Raw genomic sequence first — 19,898 nt, 5'->3', positions numbered from 1 at the left:
CGGATGCCGCTACCTCGTTTGATTGAGCGCTCCGTCTCACCGATTAAAATTGGGACCCCCGAACTAATAGCTACCGCTCAACAAGCTTGGTGATAGCCAACCAATGCTTTCCACAGACCGGCATTGGGATTACCAGTTTCCAACTACCTTCTCGCCTAACATTGCTCATAAGACCAAAATAGATCGTTTCGAAGCTGCTCTGGCGCTACTACTTCTACCCAAGACTTCGAATTCAGCGGAGTGCCGGGTTTGAAGTCCATTCGGACCCCGAGTGAGGTGGGCCGATGCGACCATCTCGGACATCATCACATTTGAGTCGGTCGCCAGCTCAATCATACAACCTACTACTTTCCGTTCGCAGAATCAACAAAACGTTTTGATCTTCGTCACTACCAGATTTGTATGATTTCACGCAATAAGTATGAGATGAACACCAACGGAATATCGAGTTCCGATGCCAATGTCTGTTGTACTAGATAGCGAGTCGTACATCTGACGTAGCGAGTCATTGAGGCATACTCCTTAATGCTCGAATCATCTACAGACATGAACCCATCTAGCCAAGGTAGGCGACCTCTCCAACACAAGCGACAGAAATGTCATTGCATCTTCAACTCGTACTCGAGGACCCCACACACACGATGGCACTCTGCAGCAATGCCACGAAGTTGGTCGCGTTTTGGTCGAAACACCGCACTGAAGTTTCCATTAGGCACAAGATTCTGCCTTGTTGGACCTGATCTGGAAGCTCCCGATGCATGAGCAAGGATGCTCAGACAGGCCTCACTGGCTCAGGGGGGCGCAGCTTCCGCAACCAACAAGGGCGCTTACAGCTTAACGTCGTAGGTAGGAAATTGCATCCCGGAATATTTCTCAAAATTGTGCTGAACCCGATGATTGCTGGTATTTATACCACTGAGAGGCCGAGGACTCAAGAGTGTGGGCTTCTAAAACACCTGCTCATCGATTAGTCCCTCAGTTGCCGTCGCTTGACAGGTTCAGATTTCAATACACAAGATTTCACCCATCATCCCGCTTCAACTATTAATATACAATGCAGAATTCCCCACCGCTTAAGGTCGCGAAGCGCAGGGCTAGGCCCGTGAAAGCAGCGCAGCCGAGCACAGCTTCTTCCCCTTTGGCACCGGCCACAACGGGGACGACGCCCGATCAGCCACCACGCCGAGCTTCAGTCAATGTTCCTTCTTGGAATCAATTCGCCGGCCCCAGTTGGACCCCAAATTCTGAGAAGCCTGATGAATCTGAGGTGGACACCCCGTCGAAGAAAAGCGTCCCCAGAAACAGATCAACATCTGCGATGTCGTTGAAATCGGCAAAACCTCCCCACATCGAGAGACCTGACAACCTTGGGCGAAATTCTGGCGACCTTGGCAACGTCACTCGGGCTAAGCCATCTTTGCACAGTTCTTACACTTCCCCAAGCCTAACCTCTGAAATTGAAAGACGAAATCAACGGCCTGTCGTACAGGATCGAAGTGCAAGCGAGCAACCTTCAACGCCAGCAAAGAAGCTTAGCGGCCCCCAAATCGACCGCAAACTTGAGTTCATGATCAAGGCCGGCCCTAAGGCAAAGTCTGCGGGCTTCCTCTATGTACAGGTCACCCAGCCACGCGAGATCAAACAACGTCTACTCAAAATCGGCGTCACCAAATTCCTTCCAGAAAAGCGTGGCAAAGACATTCAGTCCCAGTGCAAACACCCAGAGTTTTTTGAACATGAAGATGCACCAGCAGTGAAATTCTCCTGGAACGGCTTTGCCGAAAAGCTGGTCCACGCCGAGTTGACCAACTTTTGTCGATCATGGGCCTGCGGCTGCGGAAAGAAGCACAGAGAATATTTCGAAGTGAGTGATGAAATCGCTCTGGAGGTCTGGAGCAGATGGACAAAGTTTTGTGAACAGGAGCCGTGGGATTCCCAAGGCAGGCTGTTGCCAATGTGGGAACATAGACTGCGGCATAGAGTTCGGTTCACCGACTCAAAACAAGATTTCGATCATGGAGAGCTTGCCAAACACTGGCGAACATGTGTCTTGCCAAGTTCGATAGAGCTCCTCATAAACGACACTCGGGTTCTCTGGAATCATATCTACCCCAATCGTTGGCATTTTGCTGCCGTGGCGGAGGCACTTACAATGGTTTTCATATGGCCAACTTCTTTCTGGACATCAATGTGGTGGAAGGTGATTCTCGTTCTAGCTATGCTGGAGCTATTTTGCCTGGACGGCATGTACATGAAGGAGTCTTTTTCCAGCCTTCTGAGTGGAAGTCTTCAACGCGTCAAACTTTGGTCGCTATCGGACTTGCCAGAGCATGGGCCAGACCTAGAAGCCAAAGATCCCTCGCCAGCCGTCTCTTCTGAGCAGCAAGCTCAAAATGGGCTTCATGAAGATGCAGACACAGAGATGATGGAGGATGTTCCCAATGGCGAGGATGACGACATTGTTGATGGAGAGTGGGATGAGTCTGATAACAGCAGTGACGATGATCAGGTTATGGACGAAGATGTTCTTTCTGATCAGAGTCCCTAGGCAACCTCTACCAACTCACGACTGAGTAAAATCAAGCCTAAGCGAGTGATATTAGGCACAAGCTTCTTTCCGGATTACAGTAGTAGGCAGCGAAATTCCATAGTGATGGACTCTAACTGAGTCTCAGTATCTTGCTCTTAGTTCAAAGGAAATTTCAACTCCGTTTGGCCATTGCTATGTTGACTAATACTGCTCCTTAATCACTATGATAACAATGAGTCCGAGTAGAAGGGCCAAAAGTTTGAGTCTCACGGCTAGACATAATTGGAATTTGTACAACTATGTCATGATGCGCCGCCAAGGCGATATTGAGGAATTGTAAAACACCAGGCTTCCTTTCCAGTATTGTGAGGAAATTTGTCTGCTCTGAGTCCATGTTGATCATCGGGAGCTAGTTTACCCCGCTAGGCCGCCTAGCAAACGTCCCGCTTATTGTTTTGTACCTCTCTACTTCTTTTTTCCCAAAAGGGTAAAAGCCTAGCATAGGAATTACGTAGATACTGCCAAGATTGCTGACAGTCCCCCAACAGCACCCAATCTTCCCAATGCGGCTCGAAGCTGTGCCTTGTAGTCTGAGACAAGCAGGGCTGAATGCGAATCTGGCGCGACATGTAAGCTCACTGCGCATGCAATTTGTTTGCCAAATTGAGACTTTGGACGTCCTCTGTGGGCTCAGTCGGGCTCAGCTTTTCGTCGCCAAGGCGCCAGTTCCGACTTGATGGAATAAGTTATTGCGATGATTTGACGAATCAGCCGCATAGCCTCGATCCTCTAACTTAGAACCTTGTTTTTTGCTTGTTTTCTCGAATTGATAGCCACTATCCAGGCAGTCAATATCCTCTAGCCACTTCAAGCTGATCCTGTCATTATCGCTAACATCCATCTCACACCTCGTCGCACATATAAGAATGCAAGTCGGTGCAATAGAGGAGGATCATATCTCCTGAATATTCATTCACACATCATATCAAACCATTTCAACTCTCAAATCGGTCACCATGAAATTGCAAAGTGCTCTAATCAGCCATCTCCTCCTGGGATCAGTCAGCGCCCTAATAGTACCGACTGAAGCCCATACCGCCCTACGGAGAGACGACCATAATTCTTCGGTGCCATCAAACCAGTCATCCATCCAATGGACAGAGTGTGACCTGGATTTTGGAGAGGCTGGCAACGCTGGTTTTGACGCTATGCCGGAGAAATTTCAGTGCGCCAAACTCGAGGTTCCGCTGGATTATACCAGTCTCAGCTCTGGTGAAACCATCCAGCTCCAATTGATCAAGGCCAGCGCAAACAAAGAACCCTACATGGGAAGTATGCTGTGGAACCCCGGCGGACCAGGAGGCTCTGGCGTCGAGTCAGTTGCTGCTCTGGGGCTCAAATTGCGAAAGTAGGTCGTTATCAGCATCATTGCTTCTCATCTGCTGACTCACTGATTGTAGCATCGTTGGAGGAAATTACGATATCATTGGATTTGATCCTCGGTAAGTATCATGCCATTTTAGCACCCCGTTTTCATTACGATTATGACTGACACATTCACAGAGGCACTGGCAAAACCATTCCATATGTCTGCAACGTGTCATCGGCTGAGACTTCTGTTACCCGACGTGATTTTGATACGCTACCCAAGGGTGATATCTGGAACAGTATCAAGACGGTAGACTGGGAACTCTGGAAAGTCACGGCCGATGCCTGCTTCAGAGACTATGCCAAATACGGCCGCTTCGTCGGCACACCTTTCGTTGCCAGAGACATGATTTCGATCGCTGACGCCCTCGGTCAAGGCCCCAAGGTGAACTACTGGGGCGTCTCCTACGGCACCGTCCTCGGACAAGTCTTCGCTTCCATGTTCCCTGACCGCGTGGGACGTCTTGTCTTGGACAGTAACCTTATCGCCGACGACTATGCCGATACCACGTGGAAGACCGGCCAAAGAGACACAGAGCGCGCCCTACACCACCTCTTTGACGAGTGCGTCGAGGCTGGTCCTGAGGCCTGCGTACTAGCCAACTTCACCGGCGCCGACACTACCGGGGACAGCCTGATGAAGGCACTCGAAACTCTTCTCGAGGAGCAGATCAATGACAAAAATGACACCGCCAACGAGAAAGACGACATCGTATCTCTCTTCAAGATTTCCCTGTTGGCAGAGCTCTACAAGCCTCTACAATACCCTCTGGCCGTCGAAAGAGTCCACGCCGCCTTGACAGGCAACTGGACCCGCGCCATCGCCTCGGCAGCGAATGCACTACCGTCCGAATGGAACGAAGGCGGCACCTTTGGCGTCTGGGGCATCTCGTGCGCGGACTCTTCCTTCCGCGTCGAGAACGTGGATGATTTGTACTCTATCTACCGAACCCACTGGGAGGGTAGCTCTTTCGGCGAAGCCAGCGCCAGGCTGCGCATGCAATGCTCACGCTGGAGGTTCGATGCCGCGGAGAAGATCGACCTCAACGCTTTGAGGAACGTCAGGACCAGCTTTCCGGCTCTCATCATCAACGGCCACTGGGATCCGGTCACCCCTGAGAACACGGCATGGGAGATTTCTGCGCGGTTCCGGAACAGCCGGGCTGTTATTCATCACGGTGTTGGTGTAAGTACTTTCGTGTCATTTTCCCCGCAAGTATCAATGCTGACATGTCTTTCAGCATGGATATACCAATCACCCCTCTAGCTGCGTGGACAACATCGTCCGTGAATATTTCCAGAATGGCAAGATGCCCGAGATCGGGACTACGTGCGAGCCGGATATGACTGCATTTGAACATGTCGCTTCCCAAGCAAAGAAGGCAGAGGAGAGTGAATAGTCGAGGGTTAGTCTAGCATTTCGAGGCTTTGTAATTACTTTATGCATCTGGAGTGGCTGTACGTGCATCAGTGCAAGTAGAGAAGCTTTTCCCATTTCGCCATTAGGGACTCGGTTTTCTCCCTTGTTTGTCTGTTCACTTTTTCTGAGATCACTTTCTTCTGAGACCACTTTCTTTTCTCCATCAGAGAGCATCATCGTTTTTATTCATTCCATCAGAAAACTTTTCTTCCCACGCTACTTGCTCCGGTTAGCTACGGGATTGTATAGTCTTACTTGAGAGTTTCCAAGTATCCCGCGTAATCCCACTTCTTGCCATCCCTCCAAAAGCCTTCCACCACCGGCCCATGTGGCGTATTACCGTCTACCGACACCTCATTCAGCCAACTCCAGTACGTCGTCGCCTTCCATCCATTAGTCTTCCAGTCATTAATATCCCTCTCCGGCTGCTTGTTGAAGACCGGCAACACATCCAGCAGACTTGCGTCGTGCGCGATGCAGACCATGACATTGTCCTTGATATCCAGCTCACGCATCTTTGCAACCGACTCGGTGGCCAGGTCAATATCTGTATAGACAGGGTGTTTACCTCCGCGAGGAAGCTCATACCAGGGCGTGGTAGACGCCGATTTTTCGTCCGACGCGTTAGGATGGTGAGGAGTAAAGTGAGAGCATGGGCACACGGCTTTGGACGCCCAATCTCTGCGCAATGCAATGGCCGAAGCGGGAATCCCATTTGGGAGCGGGGTCTCTTCCGACGGCCGGAAGACGCCCGCAAAATGGCAGATGTCACCGCCCAGAAAGACGAATGTGGCTCCCTCGGGGGACGAAGACGGCGTCGTCCGGGCGAGACCGCATATGTGCTCTGGCTGATGGCCCGGAGCATCAAGAAGGTAGAAGGAACCGTCGCCGAAGAAGTCTTGGGCTTTGAACTTGCCCACCATCAGACCTTTGTCGAAGTTGGCTTCCTCGAGCGGTCGACCTTCAAACTCTGCTGCCGCTTGTGGATCATCTCTGCCCCCGGGTCTTCCTTTGGACGAGAAGTATCCAGGTCCAGTAACCAGCGTTGTTGATTTGGGAAAGACGGACACATCTCCGCGGTGGTCAAAATGGGCGTGAGACCAGATGCAGTAATCTATATGGTCGTGTGAGAGAGAAGGTTCTTGGGAAGCAATTGAGAGACAAAGGCTCTTACCAATCGACTTTGGATCTACTCCTCCATCCGCCAACACCTCATCGATGCCCTTTGGTACGCTCATGCCAAAGATCACGCTATCTGGCCCCAGCACTCCTTGTTGGGCGCCCTTGGGTAGGTTCCAGTAGTCTTTTCGGACGCCGAGATCGAACATTGCCTTTTTGCCGAGTTTCTCATGTTCGAGGAGGAAAGCTAACGAGCAAAAGTTGATGACTTCATGCCCTTTCACGACTGGCTGAACGAAGGACTCGGCGACGCCAACCATGGCAGTTGTCGTATCGACAAGCTTCACGCGCACAACATTGTCTGATTTTGGAATGTTGGCCATTTCGTCGATTTTGTTGATGAATCTTAGTATAGTGGATTTACAAACTACGGGACGACTTAAGGGAGATAAAGAGGGGAGAGATGCCAGAGAAAGTTTCCTGAGCCGCATGGTGCCCCGACGTCATCGGTGATTATCAAATGAACATGTCTTCTCCACTTCCCCGGGTTTTTGCATCCAATGTGGAAAGCTTATTGCTCTATCACCACGCGACGTTGGAGGTGCAGGAAATACTTACCCGAAGGTGCCGCAAACCAGCCAGCCAGTGTAAAGTCGTGCCACCTGCAGGCCACAGCTGCGACTCCGTATCGTATCACCGATATGAAAAAAGAGTCTCTTGATGTAATTTGTACAAATGTCTAGCGGGGAGTCGAGAGTCCCTAAAATGCAACCATCCAAACGCCTGCGCGCGTGCCAAATGCTCTAATTTAGTAGTATATCGTACCCGTCTCCCATGATGCGAACCTCTTCGCTGCCGAGACCGTACTTTCGTCGCACCAGTTCAAAAATGATCAATCCAGCGCTTGTGCTGGGAACCTGGCGGATGGTGTTCCACCAGAAACCGCGCCATAGCCATTTCCTCACGCCCAAACCTTCCTTTGCGGCCTCCGCGCAGCATTCTGACCAGGTCTCTTTGTAAGCCCGATAGTAGGCCCTCGCCATCCTCCATCCGTCTTTACGGTGCGCCGGGTCGGCTCCCTTAGTTTCCCTCAATTTCGCTGCCTTGGCGTCAAGCTCCTCGAGGCGATCCCAGTGCTCTACTTGCACGTGAGTCAAGGGATGAAGAACAACTTGTTGGGCAAAGGATGCGCTGAGTCCTCCGAGAAGCAAGAAGATGGGTTCTATCGCATAGTGCGGCCGAATAATGAGAGACTGCTTGTTGTCATCTTCCGGTTTGCCATTCTTCGCAGGTCGCTTTTGGGCCATAAAGTCAACAATGTGCTCCTCGAGTCCGCCGTAGTACCAGGAGACAAAGCGGTAGTATCCTTGCGCCTTGACGTATTCGAAAACGCTGAAGAATACGGCTGCGCCGAAACTGTCCTTCATGAGGGAAAGACCCCATCCCGCGAAGATGCCACGCACACCAATCTCCCTCAGCTTCTCGGCACTGAAGGCCCACATGCTTCTGGGTTTCCCACCTTCCGTTGGCATGAGGTCGCGGTGATCATACCGTGCCTGGATGGCATCTAACGGTGCCGCGATGAAACTCTGGAGACTTCCGGCGAGAAATCCTGCGGTGAAGGTCTGCGTCGGGTGCGGTGGTGGGTAGACAGTCTTTGTCGCTCTGCCGCTCTCCTCATGCAGGCTGCCAAGGATCGTGAGGTAGCTGGTATACAGCACGGCCCCGACGCCCACGTTTGCGATGAGCGGCGGCAAGACTTGATTCGGGAGCACGCTCCAGCCGTGCTGCTTCACCGCCGACGTGAGCACGCCCGGCGTGGTGCCCCGCAGATAGAACCATGCCTGGTTCAGCGTCGCCTTCAGCTTAGTCGAGGGCTCCTTGGCGGCGGCCTGGGCGAGCAGCTCGATCTGGGCCTGGTGCACACTGCGCGCATAGGCGAGGTAGTCGACGCGGGTGCGGAAGAAGGCCTTGACAGGAGCGCGGAAGTAAAATGCGATGGCCTGGGCGCTCAAGGCGCGCACGCCGGCGGCCGATGCTGCGGTTGCGGCGTTGCTGCGCGGGTTCTTGTCCGGAAGCTGGGCATCGGGCGGTAGGACGGGGAGGACGCCTGTAAACGGGTCGTATGTCGTTGTGCCGTCATCGAGACGTCGTGTCATTGTATACTGCTTTTCATCGTCCCCTACAGGTGAATTATCCTGGATGAGATTCAAGTCGGCAAAACTTGGCATCGGTTGAGATCGGTTCGCAGATTCTCGGTGTGATGACTAAGCGCGTGACCCTGGTAAAGTGGGTACCTTTATGCCGGACGTCTCCCGCCTGTGACTGTCAGCACGGGGTACCTAAGGCAACCACATGATATCTCCAGCTTGAGATCCCATGACAACCTTCACAGTCCAAGATTTAACTTTTAGGCCTTCCAGGAGAGTTCTTATATCAGCATGAAAAATAATTCTGTTTTACCTCTCGAATTCGAAGTCCCAAAATGAAGAGGGGGGGGGGGGGGGCGGGTTTCATGTTTTCGATAATACTTATTTCTCGATACGGCAGATATAAGGAGTGATGCAACTTTTATACCAAACTGGGATCCGAGGTCACAAATTCTCTCTCTGTCTATATACGCATGTTATCATGTTGTTGATGGTGTACATATGAGACATGACGGACAATACTCGATCTTGGATGATGGGAAAAGGCGTGTAGCTATCGAAAAGGTTTTATCGAATTATTATAGAGCTCAGAAGAGCCCTATCTTAAGTTGGACTCTAATAGTAATAGCAATCGCACATATTGTCGGACGAGCGCCTGAAACTGTAAGTAGACAATCCAAAAATGATTCCGGAGAAGATAAACGCGCACCATATCTAGCATAGCCATGATGATCGTTCTCGTCAATGCACCATATTGCGTTAGTCAGGCGTTCTTTGAACTTGTCTATTTGATCCTGGAAACCAACCTGGCCACATCGCTGACCGCAAGCCCAGCTGTCGTCGCCGTTGTAGTTGCCGTTCTCTGAAAAGTCGTTAGTTTCCATCGACCGTTATTTAAAGTCTCACACCAGGGCCACACATACTCCCCACTCTCTAGGGGGTTGTTGGCAAACTACTCTGGCGATTTCAGCTGTAGCTAGACTGCTGAAAAGAAGGACAGCGATAGCGGAGGCTTTCATCTTGGATAAAATTCTTTGTGGAGTGTTATAAGAAATCACGATGAGAACTATTATTGAAATTCGGAGGGTGATCTACTGAAAGTGGTCAAGAACACCGAGGGTGTTAATAGCTTGATAGCCTGACATCGAGGGTTGCCATTGCCTAGGCATGCCGTTAATTCACACGCTGCAGCGCCAATAATCTCATTCACGCAACTTGAAGTCGATTCCACTCTCGAATCCTGAACTGTCCCAAATTGCCTCTTTACCATGTTTTACCCCGCACCCGATAATCAGTCCTCATACTGAAAACTTTGAGTGATCTTGCAAGTATGCGAGTCAGCAGTCTCAACCCTGGTTGGTGTATTGTATATAGAAATAGGTGGGAATGGAGAGATTGAGGGGCTCTTTGATCTGTGAATGGCTTTGGACATGATTCGAGGCTTTGATCAGTCGGAGGTTCTGTTGCACCGATGGGAATGTGTATTGGTCGAGAGTAATCTAGACGCGGATCCAAATTCGTCTTGGAACGTTGGTTCACTAAACACTCTTCGTGATCATGTTAGGAGTGGTTAAGCAGCACACAGGAGGTATTTAAACTCAAGTGCGTCCCCTCAGTCTCTGCCAATTTTCGAGTGGCAGAAACCTCTCGTCAAAAAGGTTCAAAGAGAACCTGAAGTCTTCTTATGAGACAACAATCATAGACCCAACAGCCTGCTAGAATAAATGCCGAATCGAAGTGGTAATGAAGTAGAAAAGATCGATGTTGTGCATTTCCATTCCCGGGTGGTTGATGTCAGATGCTCCCCGTAAGGTAGGGAGTCTGACTAATCCTACAGTGGTCTGTTGCTGGATTTTACGCTAAGCCCAGCCTCTGTTGGCTGCCTGCCCTACTTACCTCCCAGAGGCCCAGCAACTACAGCTCAACATCCCAAACGACTACGTAAGATGTGGAAAGCTACCCGGCACCGCCTTCATCGTGATCGGTTTTCCGCACTTCGGTGAGCTAGTCACGATACATCTCGGGCACCATGAAACTCCCTTCCGAAATACTTGACCAGGTCCGTTGAATCTCTCTCAACTGTGTGCGGTCGGCTAATCCTGCGCCTTCGATAGGTCCTTGATGGGTTGATGGTCTACCAGCCATTGGCAAAAGTCCGAGGCGTCTACTCTCTAGGCGACTGGAAGTTTTTCACGTCACACTCAGCGCGGCTTCCTGTTAATACGCGACACGGTTCCGGCTCCTTGCAGAAGTTTAACCGGGGCGAACTGCCCCCCATCGGAGGCGGCTTCTGGAACTTGCGCTTGGTCTCGCGCCAATGGAACTCCTCCGTAATCAGAATGCTGCAGAAGCACGAATGGTGGAGCGTACCCTTTGATGATCGGAATCGTCTCGAGAAACTCATCCGAATCTGCGACGGGCCTGATGGCGGTCCATGTAGTTGGATCAGAAGTCTCAGCCTCCACGATCTCGATGGACTACGAACTTTCTCGCGGTTGTACTCGTACGACTTTGAGATGTAAGATTTACTCGCCCACCGCCATGTCCTGAGCACTCTCCGTCTTTGCAAAACGCCAGCAAGCTTACTCGAGTCTACTCCCTGTATCAGAACGAACGACTGACTCAAGGCTGACGCAGGTTCGAAGGTCAGGATGTCGATGACGACTACATCATCTTGAACTCCTATGTCGACAAACTTAGAACGACAGATTGGTGGACCTCGAACCCGACACGCTCTAGGCACGAGCTCCATTACGGGAAGAACAATGAACACGCGCTTCTTCGACGCTTTTTTAACACTGTCAAGCACATAGAGCGCTTCAGTGTTGAGTTCCCTGCGGCACACAGCAAACACGATCTCATGGCAAATTGTTACGACATGCAAGGCGTAGATGAAGTTTTAGCAACAGTGAAACACGGTCTGACCAGTCCGGGATTCCAACACTTAGTGGACCTCAGCTTTGCGGTGCCTTCGACGTGGCATATTGGACAATTGGCTGGTGGCCTCTCTCAAGATGTTCGGGATCGCCTTAGGAAGCTACGCTTGGTTATCGTCGACGAGACTGGACCGAGCGGAAGCGCACAATACACCAAGATAGAGGAGGAAAATAACGACGGCGATAGAACGACTATCCTGGGATCGGTTGCGCCGAGTAATGTGCAGGCAACCTATCCCAACAGAGAACATCAGGACGCACTCTGGGCCTTGGTGGCATCTTGCCCCAAACTTGAGGCACTCGGCATCGAGGCGACGCATTATCTCTACTTGGACGTTCAGCAGTGGGACAATCCCCGATTCAAATCCAAATATCTGCGCGACCTCTCGCTCCGCCGGATATGGACAAACATACCGTCGCTTCTACAACTATTGTCGGCGGTTCCGTTATCGTCACAGGATTCGGCGATCCGCCGGGTCAACTTTGACGACGTCAAGATTCACTGGGATGGGGGCAATTGGGAAGACGTTTTTGCGCACCTGAGGACGAACTGCCCTGATCTTGAGATCTTTCGCGCAGAACAGCTCAGCTACTTTTCCAACCATCCGCGTTACGAGCACAACAACAGGCAGTGGGAGAACTATAATTCTATTTGGACGGACGACTACGATGAGGACGCTAACGATAGGCTGTTCTTGCAAATGCTCGATATGAAGCTTATCAAGAAGGCTGGGTCGCGGGAGGATTATCCTGTTTCGGTGTATGATTACGATTCTGAGATGGAGGAAGAAAAACCATAGGTAACCCATTGAAAGCCCAAGTTGAAAAGCCGCGAAGACTCGCAGCATACTGAACACCAGTTCACAGCGCGCACGCTCCTCTCAGACTGCATTCGATCTTTGGTCTTATTCAGAGTCTCGTGCGAGTCCGAAATATTGTGGTTCCAACCAGACAAACGGTCAAATACCTAAACGAGGTCAAACATCGCATGCATTCAGCCTTTTAATCAGGGATACGAAATCCTAGGGAGCTAGGTTCTCAACAGTTCGGCTTCGGCTCCATTGATCGAATCATCGGCTTCGGCTTCAAAGTTCATTCCCGCCCGGGCCCAAGGAATCGAGACAAGCAGAATCAGACATGATAGATGCAATGCAGAAGTCTGTGTTTCGATCGGCGGAGAGTTGCATATACAATATCTTTGCCGCACATTGGTCCGGTCCCTGGCAGCATGCAGTGCTGCCCAGAAAACTCCAGAGTGATTCTCAATCTTGCCGGTGATACACTCCGATCGGTGCGACATCGACTTCGGCGGCTCTCTGAACGCGATTGAGGAAGATTGGTAGACCAGAATTGATGCAGAGATTCAGCGAGATGTGAAGTTATACAGAAAGGCGAGACGGTGGCACACGTACGACAGCATCGCGGCAGGTTCCCATGTACCACATCGGGTCGGCTCCGATACCCGGCACCGGAACGGGACCCCCGCTGGCCGGGATGGAAGGAACCCCCCACTCTAGGATCAGATCCTTCGGCCCACTACAAAAACGCCGCTCTATGTAGACAAGTCTGCAGCGGGAAAAGCAAGACACCCAGCCGGGGAAGTGGGCAATATCTCCTCCCTCCCCCCATCGCATTCGCTGAGCGGTGTTCGCGCCTGCTAATCAGGTAAGCTAAGCGGGCACATATCGGCTTGAGTCCGCGCTGTACGCTTCTGCCGCCTTTGCATACCCGCTATTGCGTGATTGGACAATGAACAATTTTTGAGGCCATTGGTATGGGCAACGGCGACGGAAGTTGGAGGGGCAGGATAAGGATCTTTCTAGTTCGACGCCCTTATTGTACACGACAAGGTATCCCGTCTTAGTGAGAGTTGAGCGTGATGCAGATGGAGGGGGGTTGGAAGCGAGGGGTTTGAGGTAGGCCGTAAGACTTGTAGGAGGGCCAACGCCGTCGCTGACAGTTGAAAAGAGTCAGCAGGTCCGGCAAACTTGGGCTTGCCAGCGTGCAAAGGCCGGGGCCGTGACCGGCGGTAAGCGGTAGGCGGGAGCAATACCGCAGCGCCATGTACTCCTTGGGTCCTTTTTCTGCATGGCTGCTTACTACCAACGTTAATATTGCGAGGTCCCTCGGGGAACAAGGAAACGGCGGATCCCAAGAGTAGAAAAAAAAAAGGTACAAAAGTAGGTACACCGATTTATTGAGTCAACGGCTTTCCGGGGCAAGGGTGAGCAGAAAAAGGCGTGCTTTCCTCGCGCTCGCGTCCCATCTCAATGCGGAATTTCTCTTTCCTGCCTTACCTGAGATTCGTCTCTTTTCCTCTTTCTCGGTGATCAGTCTACTTTTCTCCTTTCACCTCATCCCATCTCTCTTGACTCATGACATTCGCTTGCGGTCTGTCACTTATGTCATCGAATTGTGTTTCCTGAGCCTCAATCCTTTGATACTGAACAGCAATTGTTAGCAGCGGAGGACACCAACGTTGTTAGGCTTGACTTTGTTTTCTCTTGCGCGCGGTCCATCTGCAATATTCTATCTCAAATCTGCAGAACCTAGATCTCTCGAGTAAGCTTTTCAACCCCCGGCCCCATACCTACCAAGACCGCACAAGACTGATTCATGAAGGCAGATCTCCCGCCCGGTCCCATCGTGAAATTTTCTGAATGCCATCCTTGTCTGCTCTTCCGTAAAACCAATTCGTCACAATGGCACCCCGGAAAGCCAACCCGGCCTCGTCGTCGGCGGCGTCAAACGTCAACCACTCCACCGAGCGCACGCCTCTCCTCCAAGTCGACGAGCCCACGACCCCTCTCCCCATCACCCCGCAAGACGAAAACGCCATCCCGCCAAACGAATTCGACCTCTTGCTCTCCAGGTCCATTCCCTCCACGGGACCCTTCCTCGAGCCCGAGTCGACCGTGAACCCCCTCCTCCGCGGTCCCCGGCGCTACAGCACGGCCTCCAAGCACCGCCGGCCCTCGCTCGCAAGCCGCTCCGACCGCGCCTCCGAGGCCGGAGGCATCGCCGCCGTAGACGATGACAGCGACAACGACGACGCCGTCTCCGTCAGCAGCAGCGTCGCCTCGACACCCTTCCTAAACGGCATCTCCCGCTCCCGCTTCTGGTTCATCTTCTCCGAGATCCTCCTCACCTACTTCATCGCCTGCTTCGACGGCACCATCATGGCCTCGTCCCACCCCGTCATCACGTCCTACTTCAAGGCCTCCAACAGCGCTTCGTGGCTGTCGACGGCGTTCTTGTTGACGTCTTCGGCGTTTCAGCCCATCTTGGGCCGGTTGTCGGACAGCGTGGGCCGGAAGCCGCCGTACGTCGCCACCATGGTCATCTTTTGTCTCGCGACGGTGTGGTGCGCGCTCGCGCAAAGCATGACGAGCTTCATCCTTGCCCGGGCGGCATGCGGACTTGGCGCCGGCGGGATGATGACTCTGGGTAGTATCATTGTCAGCGATTTGGTTCCGATTGAGTGAGTGGTTCCCTTCAGTCTGCAAAAGTCGTTCTTGTGCGCTTTTGTAAGAATGCACACGAACGTCCACTTCGACATTACCTCACCATGAGAAGACAGTCACCGTGAGAAGGGTCTGGAAGCTGACAATGACACAGGAACCGCGGCGCATACCAATCCTACATCAACATGATCTACGGCGTGGGATCCGCCCTCGGCGCGGCCCTGGGCGGCGCCATGGCCGACCACCTCGGCTGGCGCTGGGAATTCGGCATCCAGGTTCCGCCCCTCATCATCTGCTGCATTATCGCCATGATCGCCGTCCCCAGCGATCTGGGTATGGCTGGCACCAAGCGGGAGAGCTTCGTCGAGGCCCTCAAGGCTTTTGATTTCAAGGGCTCCATCCTCCTGACCACGACCATTACCTTCTTCGTTCTTGGTCTTGTAAGTTTTTATCTCCCGTCTTTCCGGCCTCGTAGAATTGCATGAAGGGAATCTATTAGGCAGTGGCGTAGCCAGGCTCTTTGAACACATGAACTAACGTCTTCTTCCCGCAACGTTGTAGAACCTCGGAGGAAATGTTCTCCCATGTAAGTGGCTTCTAGATCAGTCCCCATAGATATGATATCGCCCCTCGTGACAGTGAGCTAACGAAGATCCAAGGGTCCCATCCTCTCGTCATTGCATCTCTCGCCATCTTTGGCGTCTGCTTCCCCGTCTTCCTCTACGTCCAATCCTACGTCAGCCGACCCATCATGCCCCTTTACCTAGTCCGGCGCTCGCCTCGAATGAACCTTATCTTTTCCAACTTCTTCGCGGCTCTCCTCAGCAATGCCATCCTCTTCAACATGTAAGTCTCCGGTGTAGTCCCCGTATTCATCTAGACACCCCCGAAGACAGGTTACTCCTCCAAGAAAACTTCAAAACCTGACGCACAACAGCCCCCTCTTCTTCCAAGCCGTCCTCCTCACAACAGCAACCTCGTCAGGCCTCAACCTCGTCCTCCCCTCCATCGTCTCCTCCATGGTAGGCACAGCAACAGGCTTCCTGATAACCTACACCCGCCGCCTCAAATGGCCAGCCCTCACCGGCGCAGTGGGCCTCCTCGTCGGCACCATCGCCCTCTCCGCCATGCGCCGCGGCTGGCCCTCCTGGGTCTACCTCCTCTGCCTCGTCCCCTCCTCCATCGGCCAGGGCTTCCAGTTCCCCGGTACCTTCATGGCCGTTTTGGCGGCAAGCGAACAGCGCGAGCAGGCCGTCGTCACGAGCACCCTCATCCTCTGGCGCTCGCTCGGCATGGTGTTGGGCGTGGCGAGCAGTAGTCTCGTCGTGCAGAATGCGCTGGTGGGGTATCTGGACGAGTACGTCCAGGGGCCGGAGAAGGACGAGGTGATTCGCAAGGTGAGGGAGAGCGTCGAGTCGATTGTGAAGTTGCCGGCTGCGTACCGCGAGCAGGTCGTTATGAGCTACGAGGCGGCATTGCGGACGACGTTTCTGTGTTGTGTCGTGATTGCTTTTGTTTCGGTGGCTCTGCTTGTCCCGATCAAGTTGCCCAGACTGGGTGCGAGAAAGACAAGCCGGTAAAGGAACCGGGGCTAATATCTATCATCCACTGGTAATCATGAATTTGGGGGGAAAAGTTGTCGCTGCGTCATCTAATATAGCATTTGTGTTGCATAGATACTTTTAGCATTCTAACGGAAGCATTTCGCGGTTCCGCATCATCATACAAGCTTCAATTTTGCCTTGCCTTAATCCAAGCCTAAGCCTTGTCTTGCCTTGCCTTGCCGTTCTCATCGCCCGTTATAAATACACGCACACACCCCCTTTAATAGTGACCATTCATCCCATTAACGCGCAACGCATCAAGCTCATCCTTGGTCTTACGGTACAACTCCTGCGCCTCGCGCTCCCTCCTGCTGACGAACCCGACCTCTTCCCTCAGGGCGCTCAGACGCCGCTGGATCGCCACCTCCTCGGAGATGGCCAGCGTCTTGAACCCGCTGAGGGCGTTGTTGGCCTTATCCAGGGCCTCGGCGGCCTCGCCAATCTTGTCCTTGAGCATCTTTTGGCGCTTCTGGTAGCCGCCCAGGTGCAGGCCCAGCTTCTTCTCGAGCTTGATGCCCTCCTCGGCCGTACTGGCGATGGAATCTTGGATAGACTGAGATGATGGGATTAGTACTGGGAAGCAAATGGAAGCACCAAAGACGGCGCGGTCTGTGGTGTAACTTACGTCAAAGGCATTCTTCATGGCTACCTCCTCCTCTTCTTCGTCGTCACCGTAGCATCCCAGACCGAGGAGCAGAGAACTCTTGCTCCTGGCCTCGAAGGACACTTGAAGTTCGGCGGGGGACGGAGTCGGCTTCGTCTCCAACATAATCTGGAGCCGTGCCTCTGCAAGGTCGTCGTCGCTGAGGGTGTCTAGCCGAGGAGCAGCGCCGCTAATCTCGGAGCCGGGCAGAGGATACTTGACGGCATCGTTGGCGACCAAAGCAGCAGCCTCTCGCGCAATGAGCGCTTCGGCACTGTCCTGGAAAGACTCCGCATTTGAAAGCAGAGCCGAGACGTCCACCTTGGCCGGCCGCGGCAGCTGTCTCTGCATAACCCGTGTCCGTCTCCGCGCCTCCAGTGCTTCTTGTGCGGCCTTGATTTCGCGTTCCCTACGATCTCTCTCTCCAGCGTCTTCCATTAGCTGATCCTCGTCCAGAGCAACCTCCTTCTGGTCCTCAGGAAGTTCAAGCTCCCACTCGGTATCTTTGGGCTTGGGTAAAGATGCAAGGCCTTGTCTCAACTGGCTGCGTAGGGCCATCTCTCGCATCTTGACATCTCTCGGCGTCGCTGAGACGAGTGCCTGGCTACCGTCGGCGTTCAAAGCAAAGCTGTCGCGGGGCGTCCTCATCGGAGTCTGTCCAACGCGTGCCGGTGTTTGTCCTACGCTATCTGTATGCATTGGTGTCGCCAGGGGGTTCGGTGTCGCAACCACTTGCTTGCGGGGGGCGACGCCATCGAATCCAGTCGACTCGGTTCCTTCGTGTAGCGGAGTATTCTCGCCACCGAGTAGTGAAGACTGGGTGATCGTTAAGGCTCTGATATTCCGGATCTCGTTTGCGATGTGGTCTTCCTGGGCGGGAGCTCGAGGGGTTCGGATCGGGGCGTTGTTGTTCAGGGTCGAGTATTCGCTAATCAGGCCACGGGTTGCATCGTTCTCGCTCTGGCGCGCCATCATGCTTGCCCTCTCGCCCATCATACCCATCTTGACAATCTCCTCCAACTCGCCCTCGCTGACTTGAGGAGCAGGCAGATTCAGCGCTCTTCTCTTGCTGCTCTGCTCAGCCTCTCTGATCTTCTGCATCTGTCCCGCCTTCACGGCAGCCTGGAATGATGCTGAGGGCGCCTCCTTTTCCTTCTTCCTCCTCTTGTTGTCTCCATCATCGTCGCCATCGCCCTTACGCTTGCTCGCGAGCTGTTGTTTCCTCGGGTCGAAAGCCTCTCGCTGGTGCTCGTTTCGGACCTGTTCTTCAGCGGTATCGTAGAACCCTGGGGCAGCCTTCTTCTCAAAAGGAATGTCGGCATTGTAGTCCATCTGGCCCTTCTTGCGCGTGACGACCTTGATGTTGATGCCGGCCGTTTTGAGCTCGCGTCGCTTCTGCAGCGCTGCCAAACGGCGCGACTCCTCCTGCTGACGTTCCCTTGCCTTTCTCTTGGCCTTTTTGCCCTGTGTGTTGGCTAGACGCGCTCGGGCTTCGCTCAGCATCTCCTTTTCATCCTCGTCGAGATCGATCGTGTCGGGTCGGGCGGGCTTGCTCTCTGGGTCTGGGTCGACTTCGCCAGGGCGCAATCGTCTAACATCGTCGGCGCTGGGTGCCGATGCCTCGCCGCCATCGATACCAGCGAGTCCAAATTGGCTAGCTTCTCTTGCTTCGGCTTCGTCGAGGAGCTTCTGGTATCGCTCGAGACACTGGTTGGCGGTTCGGCCGACGGCAGGAGCGATGGTGCGCCATTGTGTTGGCATAAGCTTGGCGAGGTGCAGAAGCTTCTCGTCCTCCTCTTTGCTCCATTCCGTCTTTTTGATGCTCGGGTCCAGCCATTCGTTCCATCTTGCCTTGCACTGCTTCGGGGTCTTGCGCGCGAGCAGTGACGAGACACGCGCCCACTGGTTCAGACCATATTTTGACACTGAGGCCTTGAGGATTTCATCCTCGATGTTGGTCCAAACGCCTCCCTTGACGACACCCATTATGACGACGAGTGCTGAAGATATTCGGATTGCGGCGCGGGTTGTGGTTATCGAAAGTCCCCTTCGCGAGGGCGTTGCGCGAAAGAAATTGTGATGCGAGGCCAATCGTGAAGGATGGGTACACAAGGCTGAGAGCGGCTTGGCATGTCTTAGTCAGCTCTTGTGAGTGGTAGTGATTGGCTCCACATCGAGAGCCTAATGCAGCTCACCGAGACACACCTCGGCGTTTCGGTATCCTCGGTGAAGATTGAAATTTCCAAGAGAACTTAATTCCTAGTGTAATTACGGAGTACTGACTGTCCGGATTGAAAGTCCGACAGGGCCACCGGTGCAAGCTTCTCTCTGGCTAGAACGTCTCAAGCCAAGCGAAATAAACTCTTGCCAGAAATGCTTTGACCCAAAGTATACGAAAGCCGATTGTAGCAATCGCATTTCTGGACAGTCAGAAACACACCATTCTTGCATCTTTCCGATTCTAGATAACGGCGGCATTTTTACGAAGCCCGCGGTTTCGAGCTGGAAGTTTAACATCGTATATGCTGCTGCCCTAGGTACTCAAGCAATGTACTGCGAGCATAGATCGAAGTCAATTACGACGACACAAGGTGAGGGTGCATG

The 19,898-nt window shown here is 52.9% G+C and overlaps 6 protein-coding genes across 6 annotated transcripts; 4 read left to right on the top strand and 2 right to left on the bottom strand.

Moving 5' to 3' along the window:
- Positions 1 to 1,054: 1,054 nt before the first annotated feature.
- Positions 1,055 to 2,548, top strand: CABS01_04780 (uncharacterized protein; the record flags this gene model as incomplete). Its single annotated transcript, XM_060538150.1, has 1 exon — positions 1,055 to 2,548. One exon carries the CDS (start codon positions 1,055 to 1,057, stop codon positions 2,546 to 2,548), a length of 1,494 nt encoding a protein of 497 aa, XP_060389812.1.
- Positions 2,549 to 3,546: 998 nt separating this feature from the next.
- CABS01_04779 (uncharacterized protein) lies at positions 3,547 to 5,358 on the top strand (the record flags this gene model as incomplete). Its single annotated transcript, XM_060538149.1, has 4 exons — positions 3,547 to 3,938; positions 3,991 to 4,032; positions 4,094 to 5,144; positions 5,200 to 5,358. 4 exons carry the CDS (start codon positions 3,547 to 3,549, stop codon positions 5,356 to 5,358), a joined length of 1,644 nt encoding a protein of 547 aa, XP_060389811.1.
- Positions 5,359 to 5,629: 271 nt separating this feature from the next.
- CABS01_04778 (uncharacterized protein) lies at positions 5,630 to 8,728 on the bottom strand (the record flags this gene model as incomplete). Its single annotated transcript, XM_060538148.1, has 4 exons — positions 5,630 to 6,492; positions 6,553 to 6,858; positions 7,116 to 7,159; positions 7,323 to 8,728. 4 exons carry the CDS (start codon positions 8,726 to 8,728, stop codon positions 5,630 to 5,632), a joined length of 2,619 nt encoding a protein of 872 aa, XP_060389810.1.
- A 1,948-nt stretch (positions 8,729 to 10,676) lies between these two features.
- CABS01_04777 (uncharacterized protein) lies at positions 10,677 to 12,383 on the top strand (the record flags this gene model as incomplete). Its single annotated transcript, XM_060538147.1, has 3 exons — positions 10,677 to 10,706; positions 10,762 to 11,165; positions 11,285 to 12,383. The coding sequence occupies 3 exons, from the start codon at positions 10,677 to 10,679 to the stop codon at positions 12,381 to 12,383; spliced, it is 1,533 nt and encodes a 510-aa protein (XP_060389809.1).
- A 1,902-nt stretch (positions 12,384 to 14,285) lies between these two features.
- CABS01_04776 (major facilitator superfamily transporter) lies at positions 14,286 to 16,627 on the top strand (the record flags this gene model as incomplete). The annotated part of the gene is made up of 5 exons (XM_060538146.1): positions 14,286 to 15,064; positions 15,202 to 15,487; positions 15,609 to 15,633; positions 15,707 to 15,893; positions 15,985 to 16,627. The coding sequence occupies 5 exons, from the start codon at positions 14,286 to 14,288 to the stop codon at positions 16,625 to 16,627; spliced, it is 1,920 nt and encodes a 639-aa protein (XP_060389808.1).
- Positions 16,628 to 16,871: 244 nt separating this feature from the next.
- On the bottom strand, positions 16,872 to 19,280 carry CABS01_04775 (myb-like DNA-binding domain-containing protein; the record flags this gene model as incomplete). The annotated part of the gene is made up of 2 exons (XM_060538145.1): positions 16,872 to 17,204; positions 17,277 to 19,280. The coding sequence occupies 2 exons, from the start codon at positions 19,278 to 19,280 to the stop codon at positions 16,872 to 16,874; spliced, it is 2,337 nt and encodes a 778-aa protein (XP_060389807.1).
- Between the last annotated feature and the right edge of the window lie 618 nt (positions 19,281 to 19,898).

The sequence above is a fragment of the Colletotrichum abscissum genome, assembly GCF_030869225.1.
Source record: "Colletotrichum abscissum strain IMI 504890 chromosome Unknown Scaffold_9.1, whole genome shotgun sequence".
NCBI classification, from domain to species: Eukaryota; Fungi; Ascomycota; class Sordariomycetes; order Glomerellales; family Glomerellaceae; genus Colletotrichum; species Colletotrichum abscissum.
Note: the sequence above shows the minus strand (reverse complement) of the source record. Positions and strands in the feature narration are given on the sequence as shown.